The 26,470-nt window shown below is 47.6% G+C and overlaps 1 protein-coding gene across 2 annotated transcripts in view; it reads left to right on the top strand.

The window, feature by feature from the left end:
• Positions 1-24,121, top strand: part of CST7 (cystatin F) — a 140,777-nt gene extending 116,656 nt beyond the window's left edge. For both annotated transcript variants that reach the window (XM_085609324.1, XM_085609325.1), the window contains one exon: positions 23,906-24,121. In XM_085609324.1, coding sequence (XP_085465450.1) covers positions 23,906-23,983 — 78 coding nt within the window. In that variant the 3' untranslated portion in view covers positions 23,984-24,121. The remainder of the gene's footprint in view (positions 1-23,905) is intronic.
• The last annotated feature ends 2,349 nt before the right edge of the window (positions 24,122-26,470 follow it).

Here is a 26,470-nt window from a genome sequence, read left to right as displayed (position 1 = left end):
TCATCAGCCTGTCATCTTACCAACCTAGTCAGTGTGCCTCAATCACCACCCCAGTCCTGAATGAAAGTGTACCAATCTCCCAGCCAAATATTTCCTAAGTGTCCCATGCACCTATCTATCCATCACCCTACCACCATCCCCATAATGACTCGTCCTCTCAAATCCATGAAGTACCTTTAAAGCCCCCTGGAAAACCCCCTGCCCTAAAAAACACAACAATTGGCGTGATACCCTCAGAGAAATGCTGTTTGCTTCATCAGCAAGTCAGCAGGTTAGTACCAGATAACCAATGAGTTCACTGTGTGCTGCTAGTTGTTTTTTACATAAATTCAAGGCAATTCCATTAATTGGACGAGGATGGCTCTCTCGCGTAATGTGACATGCTTCAAATGCCAGAAACAGGTCCTAGGAAGCTTGTTTCCGGTCCAGGGAAGACATGGCTTGGCAGTTCGGGCTGGACTGTTCTCATGAGGCACAGGGTCAGACTGATTTGCATATGGCCATGTCTGAACTGGGGTGGCAGAGTGGGCTAAAGAACGGTGATGGATTAAACCCAGATCAGTTGACTGGGGGTGAGTGCTTGCAATGTTCAACACTCCGTCCATCATTTCCTTTGGTTTTGCTTTGTTCGCCATAAGTTGGCAGGGTATGCTCAGACGTGAGTCCCTTGCTCACTTTGCCACTGGATTCAAGCAAGCCTGGCTGAAGACGGCTGAAATGCCAGAAACCGGTCCTAGGAAGCTTGTTTCCGGTCCAGGGAAGACATGGCTTGGCAGTTCGGGCTGGACTGTTCCCATGAGGCACAGGGTCAGACTGATTTGCATATGGCCATGTCTGAACTGGGGTGGCAGAGTGGGCTAAAGAACGGTGATGGATTAAACCCAGATCAGTTGACTGGGGGTGAGTGCTTGCAATGTTCAACACTCCGTCCATCATTTCCTTTGGTTATGCTTCATCATTTGCCACCTCATCCCACCCTGGTAAGAGATTACTACCAGGGCGGACTCAACCTCCGAACAGAGCTTTTCTGAGGGAGTTCTTAGATATTTCTTCTCTCAGGACAATGATTTGGGTCCAGTTTATGACTTTAAAAAACCATGGGATAATCCACTAAAGTATCCTTTAATTTGGTGGTATCACTGGTTGATTACAAGATTACCAAGGGGTAAATACAGGAGGCATACTTGGGTGTAATGACCTGTAAGCGTCACTGTACAAATAATTAGCCAACATGTTTCTGCCTCTAATCAGCCGTGGGTCTAAGGCATTCGTCAGGGCCATGTATAGGCCCCTAAACTACAATTAGTAAGTATTGGGTGGGCTTAGATATAAACAGAGGACCTACCTCTCTACTGGTATCATAATTAGTGATAACCTATAAGATGATAAATACAAAAAGCAGCAAAAATTGTTGTTCATGAAATAGGTGAATGAGGAGTTACAGTTGACTTGAATATTCGACCAGAGACATGGTCGCTTTTACCGAAAATTGGGTCAATAGAGCGACCATCTCTCTGGTTGAATATTGTCCACCCTATATAATCATTTTGGCCCTTTTTAACAATCCTATCCTAGGGAAGGCAGTATCCCACCTTCCCCTTCGCACAGGGTCTGCCTTGTTAAGGTTTACAGACAGCGTTTCGTGCCTGTCGTGTCCACATTCCCAGACCCAGAAAGCAATATGCAGAGACGGGCAGGTATGTAGAAAGGATTGTTTATTCAACAAAAGTTGCCACTCTTTCCCATGTCCCACCCTGTCTGTACAACAAGTGTCCAGTCCCTGCCTCACCCCTTCCTAACCAGAAGTGGTGTCCGGTGTCCAGGGCTGTGGCCGGTGTGTGCAGGGTCCGAATGCCCTGCCACAGCCCGTCACTACACCATCCAGTGGCGGATGGTCCATTAGGGGCGCCGGGGCGGCGCCCCACAAAAGAAACTGCTCACTGCAGTTCGGGCAACAGGAATGTAAGCAGACAAATTGACAGCTTTCACAAAATTCGTTTGTTTACATTTCCGGTCCGGCCTGTGCTTCATGGAGTTAAAGTGCGCATGTCAGCGCACAGGGCACGCAGGCGAGAGCTAGAGTCCAAGATGACCTGACTGTGCATGTGAGCGAGGAGCGTTGCTCCTCACTCACATTCACACACCATTAGGTATGCTGCGCATGCCTAGTGTAGTGCAGGCATTTGAACATAGGCTCCTGCTTGGGCGGTGATGCGTTTTTCGCAAAGTTGCCCCATGCCCTATCAGATGCCAGGATACACAGTAATAAGGGTCAGCCGCCCGGCCCCCGTCGCATCCAGTCTCCTGATTTGGCAGTATTTCCTGTTGAGCGGCAAAAGAAAAGAGCGGGGAGAAGTTAGTTCCACGGTGCAGAGGAGACGTGATTTGACGTGGGACCGCAGGAGAATACTGGTACAGTGTTAGTCATTAAATTAACCCCCCACACCCTCATGCCAGCCGTGACTGCTGTGACGACACTTGAAGCACTAGTGCGGGCATTAATACTCTGACGACACTTGAAGCGCACCAGAGCGGAGAGCGCGGGCATTAATACTCTGACTGCACTGACTTGAAGCACACCAGAGCGGGCATTAATAGTCCGCAAGCAGCACCTTCAAGCTGGACTCTTAAAGGATGGTGCGCTTTTAAACACCGCAAACAAATCCGTACACGTAGACCTGAGGCCGGTGTGTGCGGGAAGCTGTCAGGAGTCTGTTAAAAAAAATGCCATGTCCTCGCTCGATCACACGGTGTGATCCTGGGCCAGGCCTCTGTGCACTGATCAATCAGCAACAGCTGGGAGTGCTTAGGTCCAAGCACAATGCTACTGGTGTGCAGCGCTATTTATTTCACACTTAGCTAATCCCTATTCTGCAATGCACCACTGTTCTCGTGCCTTGTACAGGGCGTGTGGTGTGCACTGATCCCACACTTCATGCCCACATGCGGTGTACCTGCACGCAAGGTATGTTACTCAGTCTGGCCAGCTGCAGGCTAGTTTTGATATTCATTTTGCTAATGCTGGAGGTCATTAACAGAGAGGCATAGGGGAGAACGTGGTTAATGATTGTATCAGTCGTTCACTGCAGGAGTCCTGCCATTCCGGGTTCAAAGCCACTTACGGGCGTTAGCGAGTCAGCGGCTCGCGAGACTTATGCAGAGGATTTTCTCTGAATATTGAACAGTAGAGAAGTGAATTATCCAACAGCAATAAAGCTGCTTGAAACAGGGGGTGGGCGCCACGCAGTCAAAATGTGCATCACTGAACCCGTTACTGTGCTGGTAACAGCAGAGCTGAGGCTATGCCTGACTAGCCTGGCTTTTGGGTGCTCAAAAGAGGGTAGGCAGGGGCCGTCACCACCTGTTTGCATTTTCTGACATCATGCTCCTTTTAATGAAACTTTTCACGTCGTTCTTTTAAATTCAATGTAGATCACTGAAAACAAAATGTTGAACCGGTTTGTAAGTGTACCCGCAGAAATCATAAGCACTTGAAAACACTATTTCTGTACTGTACAGTAATCATTCTGTAGCCTTCGAGTGATAATGTTTTTTTATTCAGCTAACATGTCTAAGAAAGCCCACTTCCAATGCCGGATGTAACAGGGTCAGCTCGAGTTACCTATTCAGTGTTTTATTTTTGACAAGGTAATCTTTTTAAGTTTGTGAAACCTCGCAAGGTAGGGTGGCGGCAGGGGGAGGGGGGTGTATTGGGCAGGCGTTGTTGCACAGCGTGCAGCGACACGCCTGTACGGTGACAGCTGAGTTACTTATCGCCGTTTTTGCTTCACTTCTGTCAGTGAAAGTATGCAAGTTCATCTTTTTGTTATTAATTTTGAACTTTGCTGCAAAGTATATTCTAGTCAGATTTTGCAAAGATCTTTATTTACTACATTTGAGCTGATAAGCTCCGACTCTCGCATAGTGGCAGCCTCATTCACTGTGACCAGGAGGGCTATTTGTACATACAGGAGCGACAACTGCTCCTCACCTGCCCTCATTAAACACCATTTTGAGACAGAAACTGTAAATACTGGACTTTAGATAACAGCTGATACGAATAACCTCTGCTAGCACCGTCATCGATTCAACACGTTAAAGAGGTAGACAAGACAGAAAGGACGTTCTAACTGACATGACAAGTGGAGACAAGTATCCCACTCTTTAACGTGTGTGTCCCCGATGATGGTGATAGAGCCCCCTGGTCACAGTGAAAGAGGCTGCTACTGTGGGAGGGGGGGCTTAACTGGAGCTGTGTTTGCAGGTGGGACCCACCGGCACTCTTTCGGGGGACCGGGACTTATTTTTAATCATCAGACTTTATCCGAGAGCAAGAGTGAGTGAGAAAAGCAGCAATATGTAAAAGCAGGAGGAAGTCAAAGACAGCAAAATAGTGGAAAATGGAGAATGCAGGGATGAAAAGTACATATACAAGGATGGCAGGGTCAGAAAGAATACATTGGTGGATGAAAAGCCGCATGAGGTGAAAAAAGTATAGACCGCCTTAGTATTCAGCACCTTGGCTGTCAGTGTGTGGGTCACAGAATGCAGGTGAGGGTTAGTGAGTGCACTTCTGAAGCACACCCGCCATTAGTGCAGGTTATTAGGCTGTGTCCTGACCTCACTGTGGCAGCTCACACCATGACAGTGTCTTTGTGGTGAGCTCCCTGGCTGATAGTGTGTACGCCTCTGTACCACTCTCTGCTTCAAAAACATAACAATAGAAATGATTCTGTCGCTAGGCCTTGCTGGCACACAGCGCGTATATTGCTCAGAGGTGCATGGCACTGGCAGGGCCTAGCTTCAGAAAGATTTCTATCTACATGTTGTTATATGACATCCTTTTATTAATGTAATAAACGCACTTTCACAATTGCTTTATTAACCTTCCTGCTTCTCAAATTGGTTTGAAAATGCACCATTTACCCTCCTTAAGATGTTCGGTCTCGCTCGCTGTGCTCGCTCGCTGTGGTACACTCTGACAGAAAGTTTGCGCCTCACCACTTTCAAATCTCACCAGCCGCCACTGACACCATCTCTCCTCTTTGCTAACAAAATGAACCCATTTCCCCTGGATAGGCAGGGAGAGAGAGAAAAAGACAGAAAAGAAAAAGAAGAGAGAGACAATAGCTGATTCTGTCATGTAGTTCCTACAAATCTCTGTAAGATCTGCGCATTTAGACAACATAAACTAAGGGATTGGTGTCCAGACTGATTCCAGACACCCCAAAAGGATATGTTAGTCTGTATACCAGCTAGCTCACAGTGCCACTATGAGCCTCTCTTACCAAGGAGCGCAGTTTCTAACAACTATCGAACATAACAACCCTGACCCCTCAGGACTCATGGAAACAGTACAGTACTTTTTTCTCAGTAACACATGCTCATTTTGTCTCAGACATATATAGAATAAACAGTGGGGCTGTTTTTCAATAAGCATTTATAAAACCAGCGTCATTCTAGTATAAAATACATGTGCTGTAACAAACACAAGACAGAAACCGATGGTATTCGCACCAACAGAGTAAGTAGATGCTGGAATTCTACCATAGTGCTAAAACAATGAATATATAAAAACATATAAGCATGACAGTAATAATGCATACTCCTACGAGACAAACCCTAACTGGATGTACGTAAGTGTACCTAGCATGTATGTAGGTGTAATAGCCAAGAATCCCCTTAGGATAGAGCCAAACCCATTACCTGATGTGGGAGAGTGAACAACCCCACCTTGGTCTTGAGATGGACACCTGTGAGGGATGTTAGACCACTGCATACTGTAGTGTCCATGTGCAGGAACCTCAGTGTCTCGTGTCAGTGTGGAAGTCTTTCTCCTTTGTCTGCCCCAGCAAAGATATGGTGCTTATATACCCAAAAGGTACCCTCTGGGGTTCTACTATGCTGTGGAATGTCAGCCGAAGATGACAATAGTAATGAACCTTGTACATAGCTATTATGCAGAAGCTGGTAATCCGGCTGTGATTCTGAGAATTCTCATGTATAATAAATGAGGCTAGTTTTTGGAGAAAACCACATGACATTTATGCAGCACCTAATCTAGGTAAAAGGTCAGCACCAAACTAGTTATGTAGTACAATGGCAGGGTCAATGTAGGTGAAAGGTTAGTAGACTACCCAGGCCTATATTGGGGTACATTGCAAATCATAACACCCCCTCCTCATTCGACCGGACGATACACTAAAAAGGGAACGTCCTTCTAATTAATCATAAAAACATTGTTAAAATGTCCAGAAATAAAAAATGTTTAAAAATTACAATAAGAAGCCTAAAAACTTTATAAGTCCTTTATGTATCTAAAAGGGTCTACAAGTACTTTAAACTATGTTCATATATGGTTGGAGCAACTGAGTACGTCTGAAAGCCATTGTGCTCATAAAAGTAAGAGAAAAAAAATTGCTTAAAATTCCAATTTCAGTTGTTTTAGAAAAAGGCTGAATTTTTCCCTGCACACATAGAGCCAAATGGGGTGTGTCCTGTCTGGGAGACACAGCATCATTGCTGCTTGCCTTCCCAGACTTCGGTCCCTGTAGCACCTCATAGATCAGGTCAATCGAGCAAGGATGCTCTTCTTCACTTCCCAAAGCCTGTGTGCCTGTAGGAAAGCCGGTAACCAAACCAACACATGCTGAAGCACCCTGTGGTGACTCTAAGAATGCAGACATCAACCTGGGAATACGCTGAGGACACTGCACTACTTGGGCCTTTTAACGAGTCCAGCAATACATCCACCTCCGGAGGCGCAACTGATGGAAGTGTTAGACAGAGATCCAACATGCATTCTTGTCTGCAGAACAAGCAGCGGAGAACAGGCAAAACACAGTCAATCCACACTGATCGGAATAGCTCCCGAAGTCGAGGTGTGCCCAGATGAAGTATCATGCGGTCACGGTAACATATCTCCAAGAGTGTTTTTTACATCTCCTTGGTGACTGGGAAGTCCATTTCCTAGCAGTAAAATTGTAATCGGCATACCCACTACCAGTAGCAGGATTAGCGGAAACCCTCCAAAAATGTTTCCAAATACAGAGTGTATAAAAGCTGGAATCACTCCAAAGACTGTCTGAACGGTGCTCAACAGTCCAGAACCTATGGTCTTAAATAGGTGTACTATAACCTTCATATCAGACATGTTATGTTACCACAACTTGTAAAGCGCAACAGCTGCCCCAGCAAAGGGGCATCGCGGCACTGACAGCAGAACAAGTGACATGTTCAGGTGGAGCAGATAGTAGGACTACGGTGCAGGAAAAAGGTGGGTTTATAAAGATACGCTGTACCATTTCTCCAAAATGGATTGGGAAATTTGTTCGTACCTGTGCCTGTATCTCAGCTGAGGACCTTGCAACCTGAAGATTAATAGTCTCTTGGGCTGAGGTCAAGGCCACATCCTTTTGTAAAAGCATGGCTTTCAGTCGGCTCAGAGAATCAAACTGTATATAGGTTACATTCAACGAAGGCCATAACAACACCTTCATGACTGTGTGGGTCAGTGGAAACAATACTTGCATACAACAATTAACCCTGGAACTTATTGTGACTGGATATGCGATGCCTGGAAACATCCCACAACAACCTTGATCATTCAGCATTAAGTAACTCCCATTGGAGAGCAGCCGAAGAAGGGATCTGGCTAAGCTGCCCAGAACTCCTGTGATGCATACAATCTGCTGAAATAGATAATTGGGTGCATATTTGTTTTCGGTAATAGCCCTGCAGAATTGCAACATTTGTTAATGACATTGCGGAATGCATCCAACTTCTAAAAAGTTATGCCACCATTAATTATGAATACAGAAGTTAGTTCGTTATACTTTATTCGATAAAAAGAATTTATCATAAAAGTAAATATACAGTAGTCATGACCTATATGAACATCACAATATAAAAAAGTACAATTAAATCATTAAAATTGCTCTACTTGAAACATCATAATACAAGGGGATACAATTAAAACTTATCAAGCTTGTTCTGCATTAATCAACATAACTACACATTTCCCCTGCTGTATAAATGTCTGTGGCAACTATCCTAACCCTAGGAGCATTCCTTCATGAAGACGCTCCGACCTGCAGGTTGAGTTGGGTCTTAAGTCTTCTCATACGTATCATCCAAGCACTTCCAATAAATTTGGCAACACCACACACCAACGAGGGAGAGGATGTCTCGGTACAGAGGACACGCAGGGCCATTACATGACATCTAAGGCCCAAGCCCTTGCATAGGGGTTTTAGCCATATTATCCTAGCCACCTTGTAAGCTGGGCAAGCAAACATAAGGTGCGCCACGGACTCAATAGGGGCTACACAACACGGACAGGCCTTTGATAAGCCACTTTGAATGTTCCACCCAGAAGTAAAAGCATTTACAGGAAGGATTCCAAACCTGATTTTTAAATATAGTGATCTATTCAGGGGTTTCTCAAAGTCAAGGAGTGGTTCAAATAACCTAATCCCCTTAAACTCTAGGAAGCGCTCGGTGAGAAGACCCCCTACACCTCTACAGGAAGTCTCCTGCTGGACCCACTCCCAATACAGCTTCTTGATAACTAGTTTGGGTGGTGGGGATTGGCTCTTCCAAAGGACACTTAGGCCTATATATCCGACCAGCTGCCTCAAATTACTCAGCCACATAATCCTATTGCCTTTATCTAGCAAGATGAGTTCGTCCAAAGCAGCTGCATAGTTCTTGAGCTCCTCAGTCCTTCTCAGTTGGACCCAAAAGAGTAGAGGGCGAAGGCGCACTATTTCTCTAAGAGGGCGCCTGCCCATATCTAAACGTAATGGTATTAATGGGGTGGAAACTGGTAAGGCAACCAGTTCTCTCAAGAACTTGTTTTCTGAGGTAATTAGGTCCGGAGTATTCTCGAACCCCCAGAGTTCAGAGCCATACAGGGCAGTTGGTAATATTTGGCCTTCATAAATTGCAAGGGCAGGAGCCACAGGTTTACTCGCAGACGCCCTATGCTCTCGCATTACCGCCCCTGCAACTCTTTTAAAATTTAATAGCATTTTAGCCAGATGATCATTCCAGCGCATCCGGCTATTCACCCTAACACCCAAGTAGTCAAAGGAGTCCACCATCTCCAAAGACTCACCATTGAGCGTAAAATTCTTAAATAAGGGCCATAAGTTTGGTTTTAGAGGTGTTAATTGTGAGTCCCCTATCATTACAAAACTCACTGAAGCGGTGTAATAACTTTTGGAGGCCTGCTGTGGTTTTCGAGATCAGAATGGTATCGTCCGCGAAGAGGAGGGTAGGGGTTTTTTCCCCTGCCAGGGATGGCGCATCCGCCGACTCTTCCCTCAGATGGTCCACCACACCATTCACAAATAAAGAGAAAAGGGTCGGCGCCATAACACATCCCTGGCGAACTCCCCTTCTCACGGGCACCCTCTCGGTCAATTGGCCTTGGGTACCCCATCTGATTCTCGCATAGTTACCCTCGTGGAGCTTCACTATAAGGTCCAAAAGGGGGCCCGGAAAGCCCATCTTCTCCAAAACATCCCACAGCCTAGCTCGGGGGACCAGGTCGAACGCCATCCTGAGATCTATGAACGCCAGGTAAAGACTACCATTGTTAATTGTCACAGTTTTCCAGTAGATCGCAAAGAAGCGGAAGACCTGGTCCATCGTGCCCACTTTTTTCCGAAACCCGGCCTGGAAATGGGAGAGGACCTGCTCCTCCTCCATCCATACACCAACTCGCACTATGATGACCCTGCCAACCACTTTCTGAATCACGTCAATCAGACTGATTGGTCTGTAGTTGGCAGGGTCGTCCCTGTCACCCTTTTTATAAACAGTGATCACCTCTGCACCCTTCCATGAATCTGGGACAGGATGTCCCTTGGAAATTAGATTCATTATTAATGCAATGAGTGTGGCCCAGGCTATGGGTTCTTTCAAAAGAAGATCCCCCGGGATACCATCTTGGCCAGCAGCCTTCTTCGGGGTTAGATGTCTTATGGCCAATACTACCTCCGAAATCACGAATGGCTCCTCAAGCATCGATAAAAGAGGGGCCCGATTGGCTGGATCATAAAAAGAAGATTCAATTGCATCTTGTCCGCCGTATAGGGCTGAGAAATGGGAATACCATTGTTGGCTAGTAATGTGATTGGCCAATAATGGCCTATTGTAATTTCTGACCTTATTAATCAAATCCCAAAACAGCGAAGCATTTTTCGTTTTAGATTAGTGTTTAAGGTCCTGCCAGTACTGTTCCTCCCACTCTTTTTTAGCCCGCACTTGTTCATTCGCGTATTCCCTCCTGACTACTCTAACTAAAGGTTGATTCTTTTTGCGGAGGGCAACAGTTAGCTCCCGTCTTTTAGCCCGGCACTTTGCAGAATACCAGGGATTACTGGGTTTAGGGGGTTTTGTTTTAGAGCTCTGGGTTAAAAAATGTTTACCAACTTCCTCAATAGCATTTTTGTATATCTGAGGAAAAAGCGACTCCTGAGCAACCCCTGTTCCCGAGGCTAATCCCGCCAACTCTCTAGTCAGCTCATCAATATGCATCTTGATCTTTGCTAATTTGTCAGGATGGGGGCTAACCTTGTCCCATTTCAATCTTCGATTGCCATCGTATGGGACCACCTCCTTTGTTAACCTCGATGGAGCTGGTTTTGAACCACCTTTTAAGTTGCTCCACCCTAACATCAAACACAAGGGGTTGTGGTCACTATCCTGCGAGGGAACCACCTCCATATCAACTAGGTCACACCACATAGTAACGTCCAATAAGATATAATCAATTCGGGATGGGCTACTAAGTCTATTAAACGTCATGGCTCCCTCCCGATCAGAAGGTGATCTACCATTTACTGCTCTTAGATTAAAATCCACAGTAAGAGCGTTAATCTGTAATGCCTTAGCGGACCATTTTTTGATCGGGGGTAATAACAAAGCTGGAATGGACCAACTAGCATCCTCCTCCTCTATACCGAGGGGATCATCCCCACTTAGGGGTTCAAATGTGCAGTTGAAGTCCCCCCACCCCCACAATTATTTTAGAGTTTGAGGGGCAATTAACTAATGCCTGTTCCAGAATCGTAAAAGTACAAGACGTTTTGTCTCCCCAAGTCCCTCTAGCATAAATATTAAATAACTCAATCTTACTACCCTTGGTCTGCCCTTCAAAAGAAAGGTGTTGAATGTCCCTACATTCCAAATCATAAGTTGAAATGTTCCAATTTAAATCTATTTTTATCCATATATGTAAACCCCCAGAAGGTCTGCCCTTACCACAACTATAAGCAGGTACCCAAAAGGTTGCATATCCAGTTTTGTATACTGGTAATAAGCTCCAAGTTTCTTGGAACATACATATATCGAATTTTTCAATAAAGTTGTTCCGTTCAGGAAGAGCCTATTTTTTTTCTAACCCAGCTATATTCCAAGATACCAGACGGATAACATCTCTACCACTAGTGGGTGGAGCAGAAATAACTCCATTTTGACCATCCAATACCCCTGATTTGGGTTCATTGGAAGTTACAGAATGGTCTATAATATTTAAAAAAAAAACTTTCATCACTACTACCTCCCACAGGTAGTGAGTGAGTAATGACGAGGGACTTGGTAACAGTCATACTTTTAGGATCCAAAGGAACCCTATCTCTGCTAGGGGATTCATTGACCTCACCAGAGATCTCAGTTACATTCCCCGCTAGCCTGGTAGGACTTAGACTGCCCCAATTACCCTTCCTAGACTGTAAACTTCAATCGCAGTCATCCATGCCCGTAAAAACATCAAACCTATTCCCTAGCTCCAGTGGCGTAAAAGGCCTCAAGTTCTCCATTCTCTGGTTGCTATTCCTGGTGGTTCTAGGAGGAATCATATTCCAATCTTGGGGATCGGATCGCAAATTCTTGCCATGTATACTATAGGAATAACTGGGTGAGCTCTAGCATTATTCCTGGCATGGGTTGGGAGGAACACCAAGGACCTGGGGTAAAAATAAGTCAAGGCTCGGGGGCTAATTCGACTATTACCATTACCTAAGGACCAATTCAATATAAAATCGACCGCGTCAGGATCTCTAAAATTAATCAGAACTATATCTCCCTCGACATCTTTACTTCTACCACCAAGCCAGGGGAGACGTCTGACATACAATATCTCACCATTTAATTTCTTATTTATGGGTCTATATAAACTTAACCAATGTATAATTTTATTTTTCAGCTGATAAGTCTTCTCTCTTGTGGTCAGCCAATGTGGGAACCCCCGTCAAAACCACCACCAGGGGCACAGCTTCGGAAGATAAATCAACCTGTGGCCCATGGTTCCCTAGGCCCCCATTCGGACTGGAGCTTCCCTGCTCCTGTCGTGTAATCCCCATTGGTGCAATGGTAGTCCCTTTCAAGGGGTTAATGACGGGCTTACTAGTTGAAGGTTTCACAGTCGTTGGAGGCCCATTTCTGAGACGGTCAAGTACTAAGTGATTAGGATCCTGTGGTGCATTTTTACTAAGGTCGAGAGTTTCCTGAGAAGCATTAATAGAGTGTAACGGGGCCTGGGGAATTGCCCTATTCACTTGGACCTTATCCGCAGCAATCAAGTTACTCAGTGCGGATTCAATGTCCTCTAACCTGTGTTCCAACCTCCTCAAACTGTCAGTGATGGGCAATATAAAAGTACTAAACAAATCTCCCAGTTTGGTTTGGAGAGCAGTAGAAAGAACGGCCGGCTGCGGGGGGACATCAGCGGGCAAATAGGTTTCAAGGTTATTCACAACTAATTCAGGGCCTACAGAAAGGGAAAGAGAGGCCGGTTTTAACCTAGTATCTGGCCCAGTTGCCAACCCCAAAGCTTTTCCATTTACAATCTTTGTGTGTTGGCCAAAGTCAGAATGGCTAATCCTAGAGTTAGCTTGGGCCGCCCCCTCCTTACGTTTTATTTTCCTAGGGGGAGGACCATGTATTTTCCCCTTAACCACTTTCCTGGCCTTTTTCCCTATTTGTTTTCCACGGCATAAAAGCCGCGTATTAGGGACCTTATGGCTTTCCCTGTCAATTAAAGGGGGCGAATCGCTAATGACATGAACACTAGGAGCATAATTTATAGGAGAACAATCACGTAATAATAAAGGAACATTATCTTGAGAAAAAGGGACATCATGGTTACCACAATCACCTAGGGGGACCTGGAGAATAGAGTCCTCAGGAACCCTGCGTTTCATATTCTCAACTGAGCGACGGCGCTCAGATCTGCGCTCAGCCATTAAAATTCCCCTTTCATCATCCGTTCCGATCTTCTTAAAGTAACTATCTAAAGGGCCATTTGGCACGCCCCCCAGTTTGTCCCCTGACACTTTATTTTCAAACAAGGCCATTGCAATGGTGAGATAACACGGTAATTACAATGACATTGACCGGGCCCTGCCCGGCCTCGTTCGGCCTTGGAGGGCCTTAGAGGGCCCGCTCTTTGCCCGGTCTTCCCCCCGGTGTGCGCCCCACGCGCGTCCCGCTAGCGCGTGGGGGGAAGTGTCTTATGATAACAAGGGGGGCGGAGCCAGGAGGAGGAGCCAGGTGCAGGCGATAGCTAGAGCACAAAGCAGCCTGGACCTCGCAGTCCCGGGTGAACAGTTCTGCAATTAAAATTCCCCTCAGAGATACAGCATCTCCCACACCCGCACTGCGCTTAACACAGCAGCGGGGGCACAGCCAAAGGGCTCAAGCGTTGTCCACAGCAGCACAGGGCATTCACAGCAACGATGATACTTCAGGCCAGGGATACACCAGTGACCACAGCCTACGAGCGGCTCCCGCGTAGCGGGGGCCGCGAGGCGTTGTGTAGTTGTTGGGGGCGGAGCCGGGAAGAGGAGCCAGGTGCGGGAGATAGCTAGAGCACAAAGCAGCCTGGACCTCGCAGTCCCGGGTGAACAGTTCTGCAATTAAAATTCCCCTCAGAGATACAGCATCTCCCACACCCGCACTGCGCTTAACACAGCAGCGGGGGCACAGCCAAAGGGTTCAAGCGTTGTCCACAGCAGCACAGGGCATTCACAGCAACGATGATACTTCAGGCCAGGGATACACCAGTGACCACAGCCTACGAGCGGCTCCCGCGTAGCGGGGGCCGCGAGGCGTTGTGTAGTTGTTGGGGGCGGAGCCGGGAAGAGGAGCCAGGTGCGGGCGATAGCTAGAGTACAAAGCAGCCTGGACCTCGCAGTCCCGGGTGAACAGTTCTGCAATTAAAATTCCCCTCAGAGATACAGCATCTCCCACACCCGCACTGCGCTTAACACAGCAGCGGGGGCACAGCCAAAGGGTTCAAGCGTTGTCCACAGCAGCACAGGGCATTCACAGCAACGATGATACTTCAGGCCAGGGATACACCAGTGACCACAGCCTACGAGCGGCTCCTGCGTAGCGGGGGCCGCGAGGCGTTGTGTAGTTGTTGGGGGCAGAGCCGGGAAGAGGAGCCAGGTGCAGGCGATAGCTAGAGCACAAAGCAGCCTGGACCTCGCAGTCCCAGGTGAACAGTTCTGCAATTAAAATTCCCCTCAGAGATACAGCATCTCCCACACCCGCACTGCGCTTAACACAGCAGCGGGGGCACAGCCAAAGGGTTCAAGCGTTGTCCACAGCAGCACAGGGTATTCACAGCAACGATGATACTTCAGGCCAGGGATACACCAGTGACCACAGCCTACTAGCGGCTCCCGCGTAGCGGGGGCCGCGAGGCGTTGTGTAGTTGTTGGGGGCGGAGCCGGGAAGAGGAGCCAGGTGCGGTCGATAGCTAGAGCACAAAGCAGCCTGGACCTCGCAGTCCCGGGTGAACAGTTCTGCAATTAAAATTCCCCTCAGAGATACAGCATCTCCCACACCCGCACTGCGCTTAACACAGCAGCGGGGGCACAGCCAAAGGGTTCAAGCGTTGTCCACAGCAGCACAGGGCATTCACAGCAACGATGATACTTCAGGCCAGGGATACACCAGTGACCACAGCCTACGAGCGGCTCCCGCGTAGTGGGGGCCGCGAGGCGTTGTGTAGTTGTTGGGGGCGGAGCCGGGAAGAGGAGCCAGGTGCGGGCGATAGCTAGAGCACAAAGCAGCCTGGACCTCGCAGTCCCGGGTGAACAGTTCTGCAATTAAAATTCCCCTCAGAGATACAGCATCTCCCACACCCGCACTGCGCTTAACACAGCAGCGGGGGCACAGCCAAAGGGTTCAAGCGTTGTCCACAGCAGCACAGGGCATTCACAGCAACGATGATTCTTCAGTCCTCAGGAACCCTGCGTTTCATATTCTCAACTGAGCGACGGCGCTCAGATCTGCGCTCAGCCATTAAAATTCCCCTTTCATCATCCGTTCCGATCTTCTTAAAGTAACTATCTAAAGGGCCATTTGGCACGCCCCCCAGTTTGTCCCCTGACACTTTATTTTCAAACAAGGCCATTGCAATGGTGAGATAACACGGTAATTACAATGACATTGACCGGGCCCTGCCCGGCCTCGTTCGGCCTTGGAGGGCCTTAGAGGGCCCGCTCTTTGCCCGGTCTTCCCCCCGGTGTGCGCCCCACGCGCGTCCCGCTAGCGCGTGGGGGGAAGTGTCTTATGATAACAAGGGGGGCGGAGCCAGGAGGAGGAGCCAGGTGCAGGCGATAGCTAGAGCACAAAGCAGCCTGGACCTCGCAGTCCCGGGTGAACAGTTCTGCAATTAAAATTCCCCTCAGAGATACAGCATCTCCCACACCCGCACTGCGCTTAACACAGCAGCGGGGGCACAGCCAAAGGGCTCAAGCGTTGTCCACAGCAGCACAGGGCATTCACAGCAACGATGATACTTCAGGCCAGGGATACACCAGTGACCACAGCCTACGAGCGGCTCCCGCGTAGCGGGGGCCGCGAGGCGTTGTGTAGTTGTTGGGGGCGGAGCCGGGAAGAGGAGCCAGGTGCGGGCGATAGCTAGAGCACAAAGCAGCCTGGACCTCGCAGTCCCGGGTGAACAGTTCTGCAATTAAAATTCCCCTCAGAGATACAGCACCTCCCACACCCGCACTGCGCTTAACACAGCAGCGGGGGCACAGCCAAAGGGTTCAAGCGTTGTCCACAGCAGCACAGGGCATTCACAGCAACGATGATACTTCAGGCCAGGGATACACCAGTGACCACAGCCTACGAGCGGCTCCCGCGTAGCGGGGGCCGCGAGGCGTTGTGTAGTTGTTGGGGGCGGAGCCGGGAAGAGGAGCCAGGTGCGGGAGATAGCTAGAGCACAAAGCAGCCTGGACCTCGCAGTCCCGGGTGAACAGTTCTGCAATTAAAATTCCCCTCAGAGATACAGCATCTCCCACACCCGCACTGCGCTTAACACAGCAGCGGGGGCACAGCCAAAGGGTTCAAGCGTTGTCCACAGCAGCACAGGGCATTCACAGCAACGATGATACTTCAGGCCAGGGATACACCAGTGACCACAGCCTACGAGCGGCTCCCGCGTAGCGGGGGCCGCGAGGCGTTGTGTAGTTGTTGGGGGCGGAGCCGGGAAGAGGAGCCAGGTGCGGGCGATAGCTAGAGCACAAAGCAGCCTGGACCTCGCAGTCCCGGGTGAACAGTTCTGCAATTAAAATTCCCCTCAGAGATACAGCATCTCCCACACCCGCACTGCGCTTAACACAGCAGCGGGGGCACAGCCAAAGGGTTCAAGCGTTGTCCACAGCAGCACAGGGCATTCACAGCAACGATGATACTTCAGGCCAGGGATACACCAGTGACCACAGCCTACGAGCGGCTCCTGCGTAGCGGGGGCCGCGAGGCGTTGTGTAGTTGTTGGGGGCGGAGCCGGGAAGAGGAGCCAGGTGCGGGCGATAGCTAGAGCACAAAGCAGCCTGGACCTCGCAGTCCTGGGTGAACAGTTCTGCAATTAAAATTCCCCTCAGAGATACAGCATCTCCCACACCCGCACTGCGCTTAACACCGCAGCGGGGGCACAGCCAAAGGGTTCAAGCGTTGTCCACAGCAGCACAGGGCATTCACAGCAACAATGATACTTCAGGCCAGGGATACACCAGTGACCACAGCCTACGAGCGGCTCCCGCGTAGCGGGGGCCGCGAGGCGTTGTGTAGTTGTTGGGGGCAGAGCCGGGAAGAGGAGCCAGGTGCGGGCGATAGCTAGAGCACAAAGCAGCCTGGACCTCGCAGTCCCAGGTGAACAGTTCTGCAATTAAAATTCCCCTCAGAGATACAGCATCTCCCACACCCGCACTGCGCTTAACACAGCAGCGGGGGCACAGCCAAAGGGTTCAAGCGTTGTCCACAGCAGCACAGGGTATTCACAGCAACGATGATACTTCAGGCCAGGGATACACCAGTGACCACAGCCTACTAGCGGCTCCCACGTAGCGGGGGCCGCGAGGCGTTGTGTAGTTGTTGGGGGCGGAGCCGGGAAGAGGAGCCAGGTGCGGTCGATAGCTAGAGCACAAAGCAGCCTGGACCTCGCAGTCCCGGGTGAACAGTTCTGCAATTAAAATTCCCCTCAGAGATACAGCATCTCCCACACCCGCACTGCGCTTAACACAGCAGCGGGGGCACAGCCAAAGGGTTCAAGCGTTGTCCACAGCAGCACAGGGCATTCACAGCAACGATGATACTTCAGGCCAGGGATACACCAGTGACCACAGCCTACGAGCGGCTCCCGCGTAGCGGGGGCCGCGAGGTGTTGTGTAGTTGTTGGGGGCGGAGCCGGGAAGAGGAGCCAGGTGCAGGCGATAGCTAGAGCACAAAGCAGCCTGGACCTCGCAGTCCCGGGTGAACAGTTCTGCAATTAAAATTCCCCTCAGAGATACAGCATCTCCCACACCCGCACTGCGCTTAACACAGCAGCGGGGCCACAGCCAAAGGGTTCAAGCGTTGTCCACAGCAGCACAGGGCATTCACAGCAACGATGATACTTCAGGCCAGGGATACACCAGTGACCACAGCCTACGAGCGGCTCCCGCGTAGCGGGGGCCGCGAGGCGTCGTGTAGTTGTTGGGGGCGGAGCCGGGAAGAGGAGCCAGGTGCGGGCGATAGCTAGAGCACAAAGCAGCCTGGACCTCGCAGTCCCGGGTGAACAGTTCTGCAATTAATACAGAAGTTGATTTGAGATAATTTATTTTTAATCATATATTATTTATGTTATTGTTGACCTAAATCAGATGGAAACAGAATTCTCTTGTGTTTGGATGTCTCAACAAAGTTTAAATACTGTTCCTATGTGGATAAGACTGCTTTAATAATTTGTCCAAGTTTACAGTTTACTTTCTATTCTTATCTCCTTGCCTCACTGAAATGAATGCATCAAATGTTTGATACATATTTTATTTAATTTCATCCCATGTCCCTATTTCCAGTAGAGGTGGTGACCGGTCCATCTTCCCATTCATTCGCTTTCTATGTCAAGATGGAATAGTCTCTTGCATGGCGATGGACGTGCACCCGTTCCCCGAGTCCCCCAGTTGCATGGATGGTTAGATCCTGTGCACTGATTTTAGGTCATAGGCAAACTCGGATCATGTATGTGCACCATGACCTAGACCTGTCTCACGGTAATGGGGTCTTGTTAGACCAGGAGATGTGCATCAAACTCTGCCCTCATAGTGGTAGAGGGCTACTGCCATTGCCAGGAATTACGTGACACTGTGTGGTGAAGGCAGTATATCTATTTTGTGTTTCATTAGATTCAGGCAGGCCTTTTTAATTGTGTCACTGGAGTAGTGCCTACCAGCCCACGCAATTAAAGTTCAGCTGCTGTGTATTTAGCTCACCCTTGGTCTACATGGTGATTGTGTGTAGCGATAGGCAGCATGTTATACTTGTTTGTGCAAGCTTGGATTTGTGTGCACCTGTGAATGGTACCCAACATGAAGGCCTTAAGGTTCCATTTTTTTTGAAGCCCAGGGTCAGGCAAGGCTAGTGGTGGTGAGGACCCTAACCCCCAGACAGGAAATGTGGATTGCTGACATTCATGTGGGCTGAGGTAGGATCACACACATTGGAGGAAGGCAAGCAGAGCATCCTCGGTCTACATCAAAGGTATCTTTGATCCCAGGAGGAGCTGCTGGTCAGTGGGGCCCGGGCTCATTGTAATGCTTGATGGTGGCTCTGATAAGATTGACACCCTAAGTACCAGGAAATCATGATGGTGGGATAGGCTTATGTCTTTGAACATTTGGTAGGCATATTTCTGTGGAAGCTGTTAGCCAGTTGTGATCCCTAGTTACTCCCTTGGCTCGTGTTGTGTGTCAATCAAAATTAGAGCGGCGATTTCTGTGGCAGAATGTCCCTTTGACAAAGGACAGGAGAGAGGGCAGTTCGAAGAATTCAACACTCACAAAAGGAATAGCAAAGGACCAGACACTTAATCGATTTGTGCATCAATTTGGACCATAAAAGTGTGAGCATGAGTCCCAGAATCTGTTCAACAGCCGATTTCAACAGGAGTAAAGACCACTAAGACTTCTAGCTGCTAGACCAGGACTACGTATCAAGGTCTGCTAGTCTACATGCTGGATGACTAGCTATCACCCAGCAAGTCAAGACCACTTGCCCTGAGCCTAGAGCACCAGCCTTCTGTCTGCCTGCCAACACCAGTGGGTCTGTGAGGAGGTGAAGAGCACCTGAAGGGTGCAAGTCCTAGTGGGGGACCTGCCAAGTGGATCACATAAAGTGTGAGACACCGGTCCAATCAGGACCACTTACGGAAAGCCCAACTGTTTCTGAGAAGTCAGCGACCCAGTGTGTCATAAGAGAGCAGTCACCCTTGTGAAAGTCAGCTCAGTGACCCCGTGTGTCAGGAGGGGGCCCCTGCAAACCTAGGGTCATCGCCCTTGAACAAGCAAAGGCAGTGACAGCCAGGTGTAGGGGCCAACTTGAAGGCAGGGCCATCAACCTAGATTGGCATGCCAAAGTTGCTTTGAAGAACACTTGTGGTTGCCGAAGGAGCAGGAATGAGGATGACTGACACTGCTGTGTGATGAGCAAAGTCTGAGGAGCTTTGACGTTTTATTGGGAAAGGACTGCAAGATGTTGTGGGCCCTCAGCATTGGAAGAGCAGAGCCAACAAAGAAACAACCACCGCGTGAATCTATTAATAGGGAAACGCGCAAGATTTGACAATTAGGACAAAGATATACATAACTCAAAGCATGAAGGACAATTCACCAAAATGCCTGGGATAGCGGAAGTGACATAACACAAACTTTGACCTTCACTTTCACTCGCACACGTTTACACATACACCAACATTGACATGCACACGCTGCCTCTCACATAAATCCAATCTCACCTGCAAGCACGAATACAGCATACATTTAAAATCTTTTTTTAATTACCTCATCTGCCAGGGAAGTGAATATTTCAGTTAAAAGTAATTAATTGTTTTACGCTAATAATACATAATATATTATTTACTATTAATGTAATGAAAAAATGGCAGAAAACAAGGGGAGTGGAACTTCAACCAGCAGCCATAAGGAAAGCTCCCGTTGTGTTCCGGGCACTGATTTTGTCACCTGAGGCCAGGGGTCCCAAGGGGCATGCCAGGGGACACAGCGATGCCCCCAAATGATGTATATGCCTCATACAGGCTATACATTTTTTCTGGCAATATAATGGGAAATCTTGTATTTCCAGAATTATCTATATAGGCTACTTTTTTCATTAAACATGTATTTTTCTTAGTAAATTGACCATTTACCCAATTGTTAGCCAGACTCATTGGTGAAAAAGCCTAAACAATGCTTTCGATTTGAACTGCCTTATTTGCTTTCGCAAGGAAGGACAATGGTGTGTAAGCAGAGACATTTACATGCTGTCAATGTCTGTGATCTAGTTAGCAGACCCAGCAGACCCTGGGTATCATTATTAAAAGAGCACAGTGCTGTGGTCTGCACTGTGGCACATCTTTGACAGTGTGCGCCAGCCCAGACATGGTCATTGTACTCAATAACATTTAATTTACTGCCCTAAGGGCAGAGTCAACCTTGTGCATGTGTTGCAGCGCAGTAACCTAGGTAAAGAGAATCAAGACAAAACCCATACCAAATATCCTCCCTTCGTCACAGACCAGACATCATGTTAACACATTCTCTCATTCAATCATTGGTGGGCCCATAACACCAACATTTACACTTCACCTTCACTGGTCTGCACTTACAGGAGAGATGAAGGTTCCAAGCGCTGACATGAAAAGAATACCTTATAACCTATAGAGAGAAAATTATTTACACATCTATACACTAATATCCTTATCTCTATACATCGTAAACCTATCTTCTCTCAATAAACGACTAAAACACATTTGCTTGTTAATCAATATCTCGTTTATCTAATTAATGCAAGAATTTAGTTACATCTAGTAAATGTATTATTCTTTAAGCAAATCACAGAACACCATATTTACCTAATCTGGCTATCGGTTGTCCTCTAAGTCATCAAATTTAGTCGTCAATCAGTCAGAATTCGAAAGTTCTTCATGCAGCACTCTACAGTCCCAAAGATTGGGTCAAGGACCAGAGACGTGCAAACATCGATCAGTGCCCATAAATTTTAGGAAGTCCTCAGTTAATCAAGAAATTGAGCAGCATTCAGTCTGTCAAAGATTCAGGAACGCAGCAGTCACGTAGCGTCACCGTCATCTCCGTCAGCAATGGGCAATCGGCATCACTCTCATCAAAATCGCATACCACATATTACCCTCTCTATTCTACCACCATTTTTATAATCAAAGTACGGTCGATGTGTTACATTTTATAAAATTTGGGCTTATCCCATTGGTTGGTCGGGATCGTCCGGTGAGGTTTCACACAGTTCAGGGGGTTATGTCATTATACATGATCCATCCGGTTCCTTGTGTCTGTCCGTTGTTGAAATGCTTGGCAGGCATCCCACCGTGACCTTGCTTGGGTACAACGAGTCTTGGGTCATGTCGAGGCCACTGGTACATGTTGTTAGCGCAGGCGCACTTCGCCCGAAACCTCGTGGAATTGTGGCCATCACGTCGCGTAAAGTCAGCGGCCATCTTAATTTTAGGACTAAAGGACAACTTAAGCGAAACCAACACAAGAGAGTAATTAATATGTAGCAATAATTAATAAAATGTTAAACCCTCTCTAATTCCCTTATGTGCTTGTAATTATCTAGCATATAGCGACATTTAAAGCGTTCATATTCACCCATTGATGTCATCTGGTGCGACATTACAAAAACGTCACAAAAGCAACATATATCATGCAATATTCTATTTTCTAATGTATTAGTATGCGTACGTATGTTAATTACAAATTATTTAGCCATGCAAAATGCAAATCCCACGTGTATTTTGTACTTTAGTAATTTTGATTAAACTTCATGCAAACACATTAATAATATTATAATTAATAGATTATTCAATTAATATAAACATGCAGAATAGGGGGTATACTAAATTTTGTACTACCCGCTCCATCACATGCCCGAAATGCAAATCAACTGTTTGAAGCAGGTAGTCTAGCTTTCACAGTATAGGCAAAAATATGACCTGCCTTTCAAAAAGGGGCTGTGATCCGCATGTATGTGAGTGCATTCCAGAGAAGTTTTAAGGCATGAGCAAAGTGGGCTCTGGTTCAGGGCCCTAGTCTTTCAGGGGAGCCCCATGAGAGAGTCATCTCTACTCTACAGGAAGTCTTGGCCTGGTGACCTTGAATAATTCTTAAACAGATTGTTTTAAATAAACTTTGTGGGTGATGTGCGTGAGTCCATTACATACATTTTGCAGAGAAGTGTTGTTTGTTTCATGCAACCTCCATAAAAAAGTTTGTTAGACCAAAACAAGACCTCGTGTGTGATAAATGGGAGGATGCCACAGAGATTATTTGCAGTAATGTTGGTGAGCTGCTTGCTGTTATAACATTGAAAACACATATCACTATCCCTGAATATTAGATGTAAACATATTTTGAATTTGGAAGAGTGTGCACTATCAGTGACATGACCAAAGGGCATGAAACAGCTGCCATTTGATCATAAATTCAAAGCTGTTCCAAAGAGGGCACCCAAAAAATATGCTTATCACAGGGATTTCAATATTCTAAAGATGTCCCTGGGGCAGTCACAGGGATGTCTGTGGCCATGGAACGTTCCTAGGGGCACACTGACTGCACCACCAGTTTGTGGAGCACACTCAATGTGACCAAGAGAGCTCCTTTAACTCAGTGCTCACATCTGTAATACAGCCAGTGGCGGCTTCCTCCGCTATTGCCGAGGGGCGTAGCCCCACTGCTTTTCAAGCAGTGCTAGAAGCGGAAACATAACATGGCAATAACTTTCAGTTATTATCATGTTATGTTTCCTTTGCGGGCTGGAGGGTGGGCACGGCTGCTCTGCTCATGGAGCAGGGCAGGGCCAGAGTGGTTTGCCGATGTAGGTGCGCAATGAATGCTTTGTTCGGCCCTCTCGGGCTGCCCAAAGCAGTCATGCGCACTTCTCTTTTTTCCATGCAGGCTGAACTACAGCCTACATGGAGAACATGCCCAGCCCCTGGCCAAGTGTTGTGCAACGGCGCTCAGACCAATCACAGTGCTCCATGAAGCATTGTGATTGGCTTAGGGATGGGAGCCTGGCTGCCTGCTTCCTGTTCCTAGAGGCGGACTCAGGAGAGCAGGAACACAGAAGACGCAGGACCCAGTCTCGAAGTTTTTTTAAATTTGATTTCTAAACCCCGTGACACCTCACCCCTGTGACACCCCCGTGACAAACCACCCCCGTCTGATATCCGCACCACCTTTGTGTTGATATTATTACAAACAGTAAAAGAAACGGATCATTGTCTATGCACCTGTGGTTTGAAATTACTGACAGTTGAAAATTGAAATGAAACTAATATTTTCAATTTTTTTTTCGATTCTGTTTACTTCAGACATTCAGCTGCTACTTTGAAGTCTGGGTTGTTCCCTGGCAGAAAATCGTAAAAGTTCCAGTCATTGCTTGCTACTGATGAACGTCACAGCTTCTAAAAACACTGCATTGGTGAAAAGAGAGTTTTCAACGTGTGGAAACACCACCTAATGTACTTGTAAAGACGACGAATTCACCTTCTACCAAAACATGTGCAAATAAAATAATAAATAATGTATATACGAGTTTGATGGTGTATGAAGCTGGAAATTAGTTGTGAGGAATTAAAATGTTATGTAGATTTTGTTTTTTAAGTTGCCATTCTGGTAAAATGTTACAGCTTACGTTGCTTTTGTGATTACAACAGGTAGACACATTAATGGTCTTGGAACACAAGTGAATTCTTGACAACAGTAACTAACAGTTTACTTTATTAAATCTCCAAGGACCTGGTTCACAAAAGTATCAGCAAAAATGTGTAATTTAACTAAGGCAATTTGCAAACCACACCTATACCTCGGAGTGAGTTGCTAATGTACAAAAAGTCCGTTTGATACCATGTGTATAACCTGCACATTGCACAAACACCAAAGGATACTTTTTTCCGAATTCACATAGAACATTGATTATTTTAGGCGTTGCATAGAGTAAGCATAGGCTTAAGTAACCGAAAAACATTATTTCCGTATTTTTTCGGGTGGCATAGTTAGAGTATAAGTCGAGGTGACCTGAGTTTGAGAGTGAGAAGCGTAGATCACAAAAAAAATCTGCAGCCAATGTCCTGGTACCTTGGTTGGAAGATGGCCTGCCGGCACTGGAAGGTCGGATTTAGACTTCCTGCCAACTGCATTGTGCTTGAGCGGTATAATGGCAAAAGACTGAATACTACTTGTTCTAAGAGAGAGTTGAGGCGACTGTAGTGTTGCACTCTAGTCCTCGCACGCTACGTGGCTACATAGCGCGCGAGAACAGCGCTAATGAGCGATTGCGCATGTGCAAGTCGGGATAAGACCGCAAGGTCGCGTCTTGCCCGGCGCTCTCCCGCTGTAGCGAATAAAGTGAATAATTGATATCCACAAATTCAGGCTTCGGTGGTATTCATTCAGGCAACAGCTTGCAACTTTACAGTGGCGACGATTGATAGGATTTTGAGGAGAAATAGGTGGTGAGGAAGATTGAGAGAACATAGCCACCACCCCTGTAAGCACAGGCCAGCCTGGAAGCCACCACCGGGGACCACTGGAAGGAAGACCACCACCAAGGTGCACAACACGGCGGGAGAGCGCGGCAGAGGCTGCAAGAAGGGACAGAAGCCAACCACAGGGTGAGGAACCAGTAGGGGGTAGAAGGCAAGATAAGGACGGGGTATACTCCAACCCAAAGAGACCGTGGCGGAAGCAGCAGCACGCAGAGACAGGGGAGCAGGAGAAACCCGACAGGATCAGGCGCAAAGTGAAAGCGTGGACGCGCCAGGCAGTCCGAGAGGCCCAGGGGCAGAACCGGAGGGATGCGCCGCGATGAGCACGCAGGCATCTTCACTAACAACGCCAATCTCGTTTCTGCTGAGACCGGGAGAACCTCAAATGAAGTGGGAGGATTGGAGAGAGTACTTCAAGAACTACATTGCAGCTCTAGAAGGCGAAAATGGAGAGGCCTTTCCCAGCGCGAGGAAGAAAAGGATTCTCCTGCACAACTTAGGCCCGGAAGGCATAAGAGTCTTTCAGAACCTGGTCTCCACACCCAGACAGAACGCCGACTACGACGTATTCAGGCACGCCATTGAAGATCTCGACAACCACTACCGCCCCGCGGTGTGTGTTTCCATTGACCGGTACAATTTCCAGCAAAGGAAACAAGAAACCGGGGAATCCATAGACGATTATGTGGCAGCATTGAGAAAGTTGGCGGTGACATGCAAGTATGGAGTCCTGCATGACTAATTCATAAAAGATCAAATAGTCATGCACACCACCAACAAAAACGATGCAAGACAAGTTGTGGGCAAACAGTGAGGCATCGCTTAAAGAAGTAATTGCCTTGGTAAAAAAGGCGGAATTGTCAAAAAGGTGTGCTGATGCAGCGAAAAGGGAGACCCCCCAGAAGACCATGGTGAACAAAGTGGACGACGCTGAACCACAGGGAAGGAGCAGAACCATGCCACCTGAAGGGAAAGGACCAAATAAATGGAAAGGGAAACAGGGACAAACTTGGAAGCAGAATAGAGACAACAACGTGACGTGCTACAGGTGCGGAAGTCAAGCACATGCAGCCCAGGACAAACGTTGCCCAGCGTTTCAAGCGAAATGTATGTTCTGCGGCATAATGGGGCACTACAAAAAGGTTTGTCGCTGGAAAACGAAGAGACCAATGGTGAAGTACGTTATGCAAGATCAACAGGAGGAAGAAGAAAAACAAGAGGAGGACGATGGTGTACTATGCGTGTAGGAACAAGTGCTTGGAATTGAAGGCAAGCGCTCTCGCAAACCGCAATGTGACATGGTGATAGGAGGAGTGAGAATCAAGATAGTAGTAGACTCGGGATCCCCATACACCATTGTCCAAAGAGCAGTGTGGAAGGAAGAATTCG

The sequence above is a fragment of the Triturus cristatus genome, chromosome 6 (assembly GCF_964204655.1).
Source record: "Triturus cristatus chromosome 6, aTriCri1.1, whole genome shotgun sequence".
NCBI classification, from domain to species: domain Eukaryota; kingdom Metazoa; phylum Chordata; class Amphibia; order Caudata; family Salamandridae; genus Triturus; species Triturus cristatus.
This window is presented reverse-complemented; position numbering and strand designations above follow the sequence as displayed.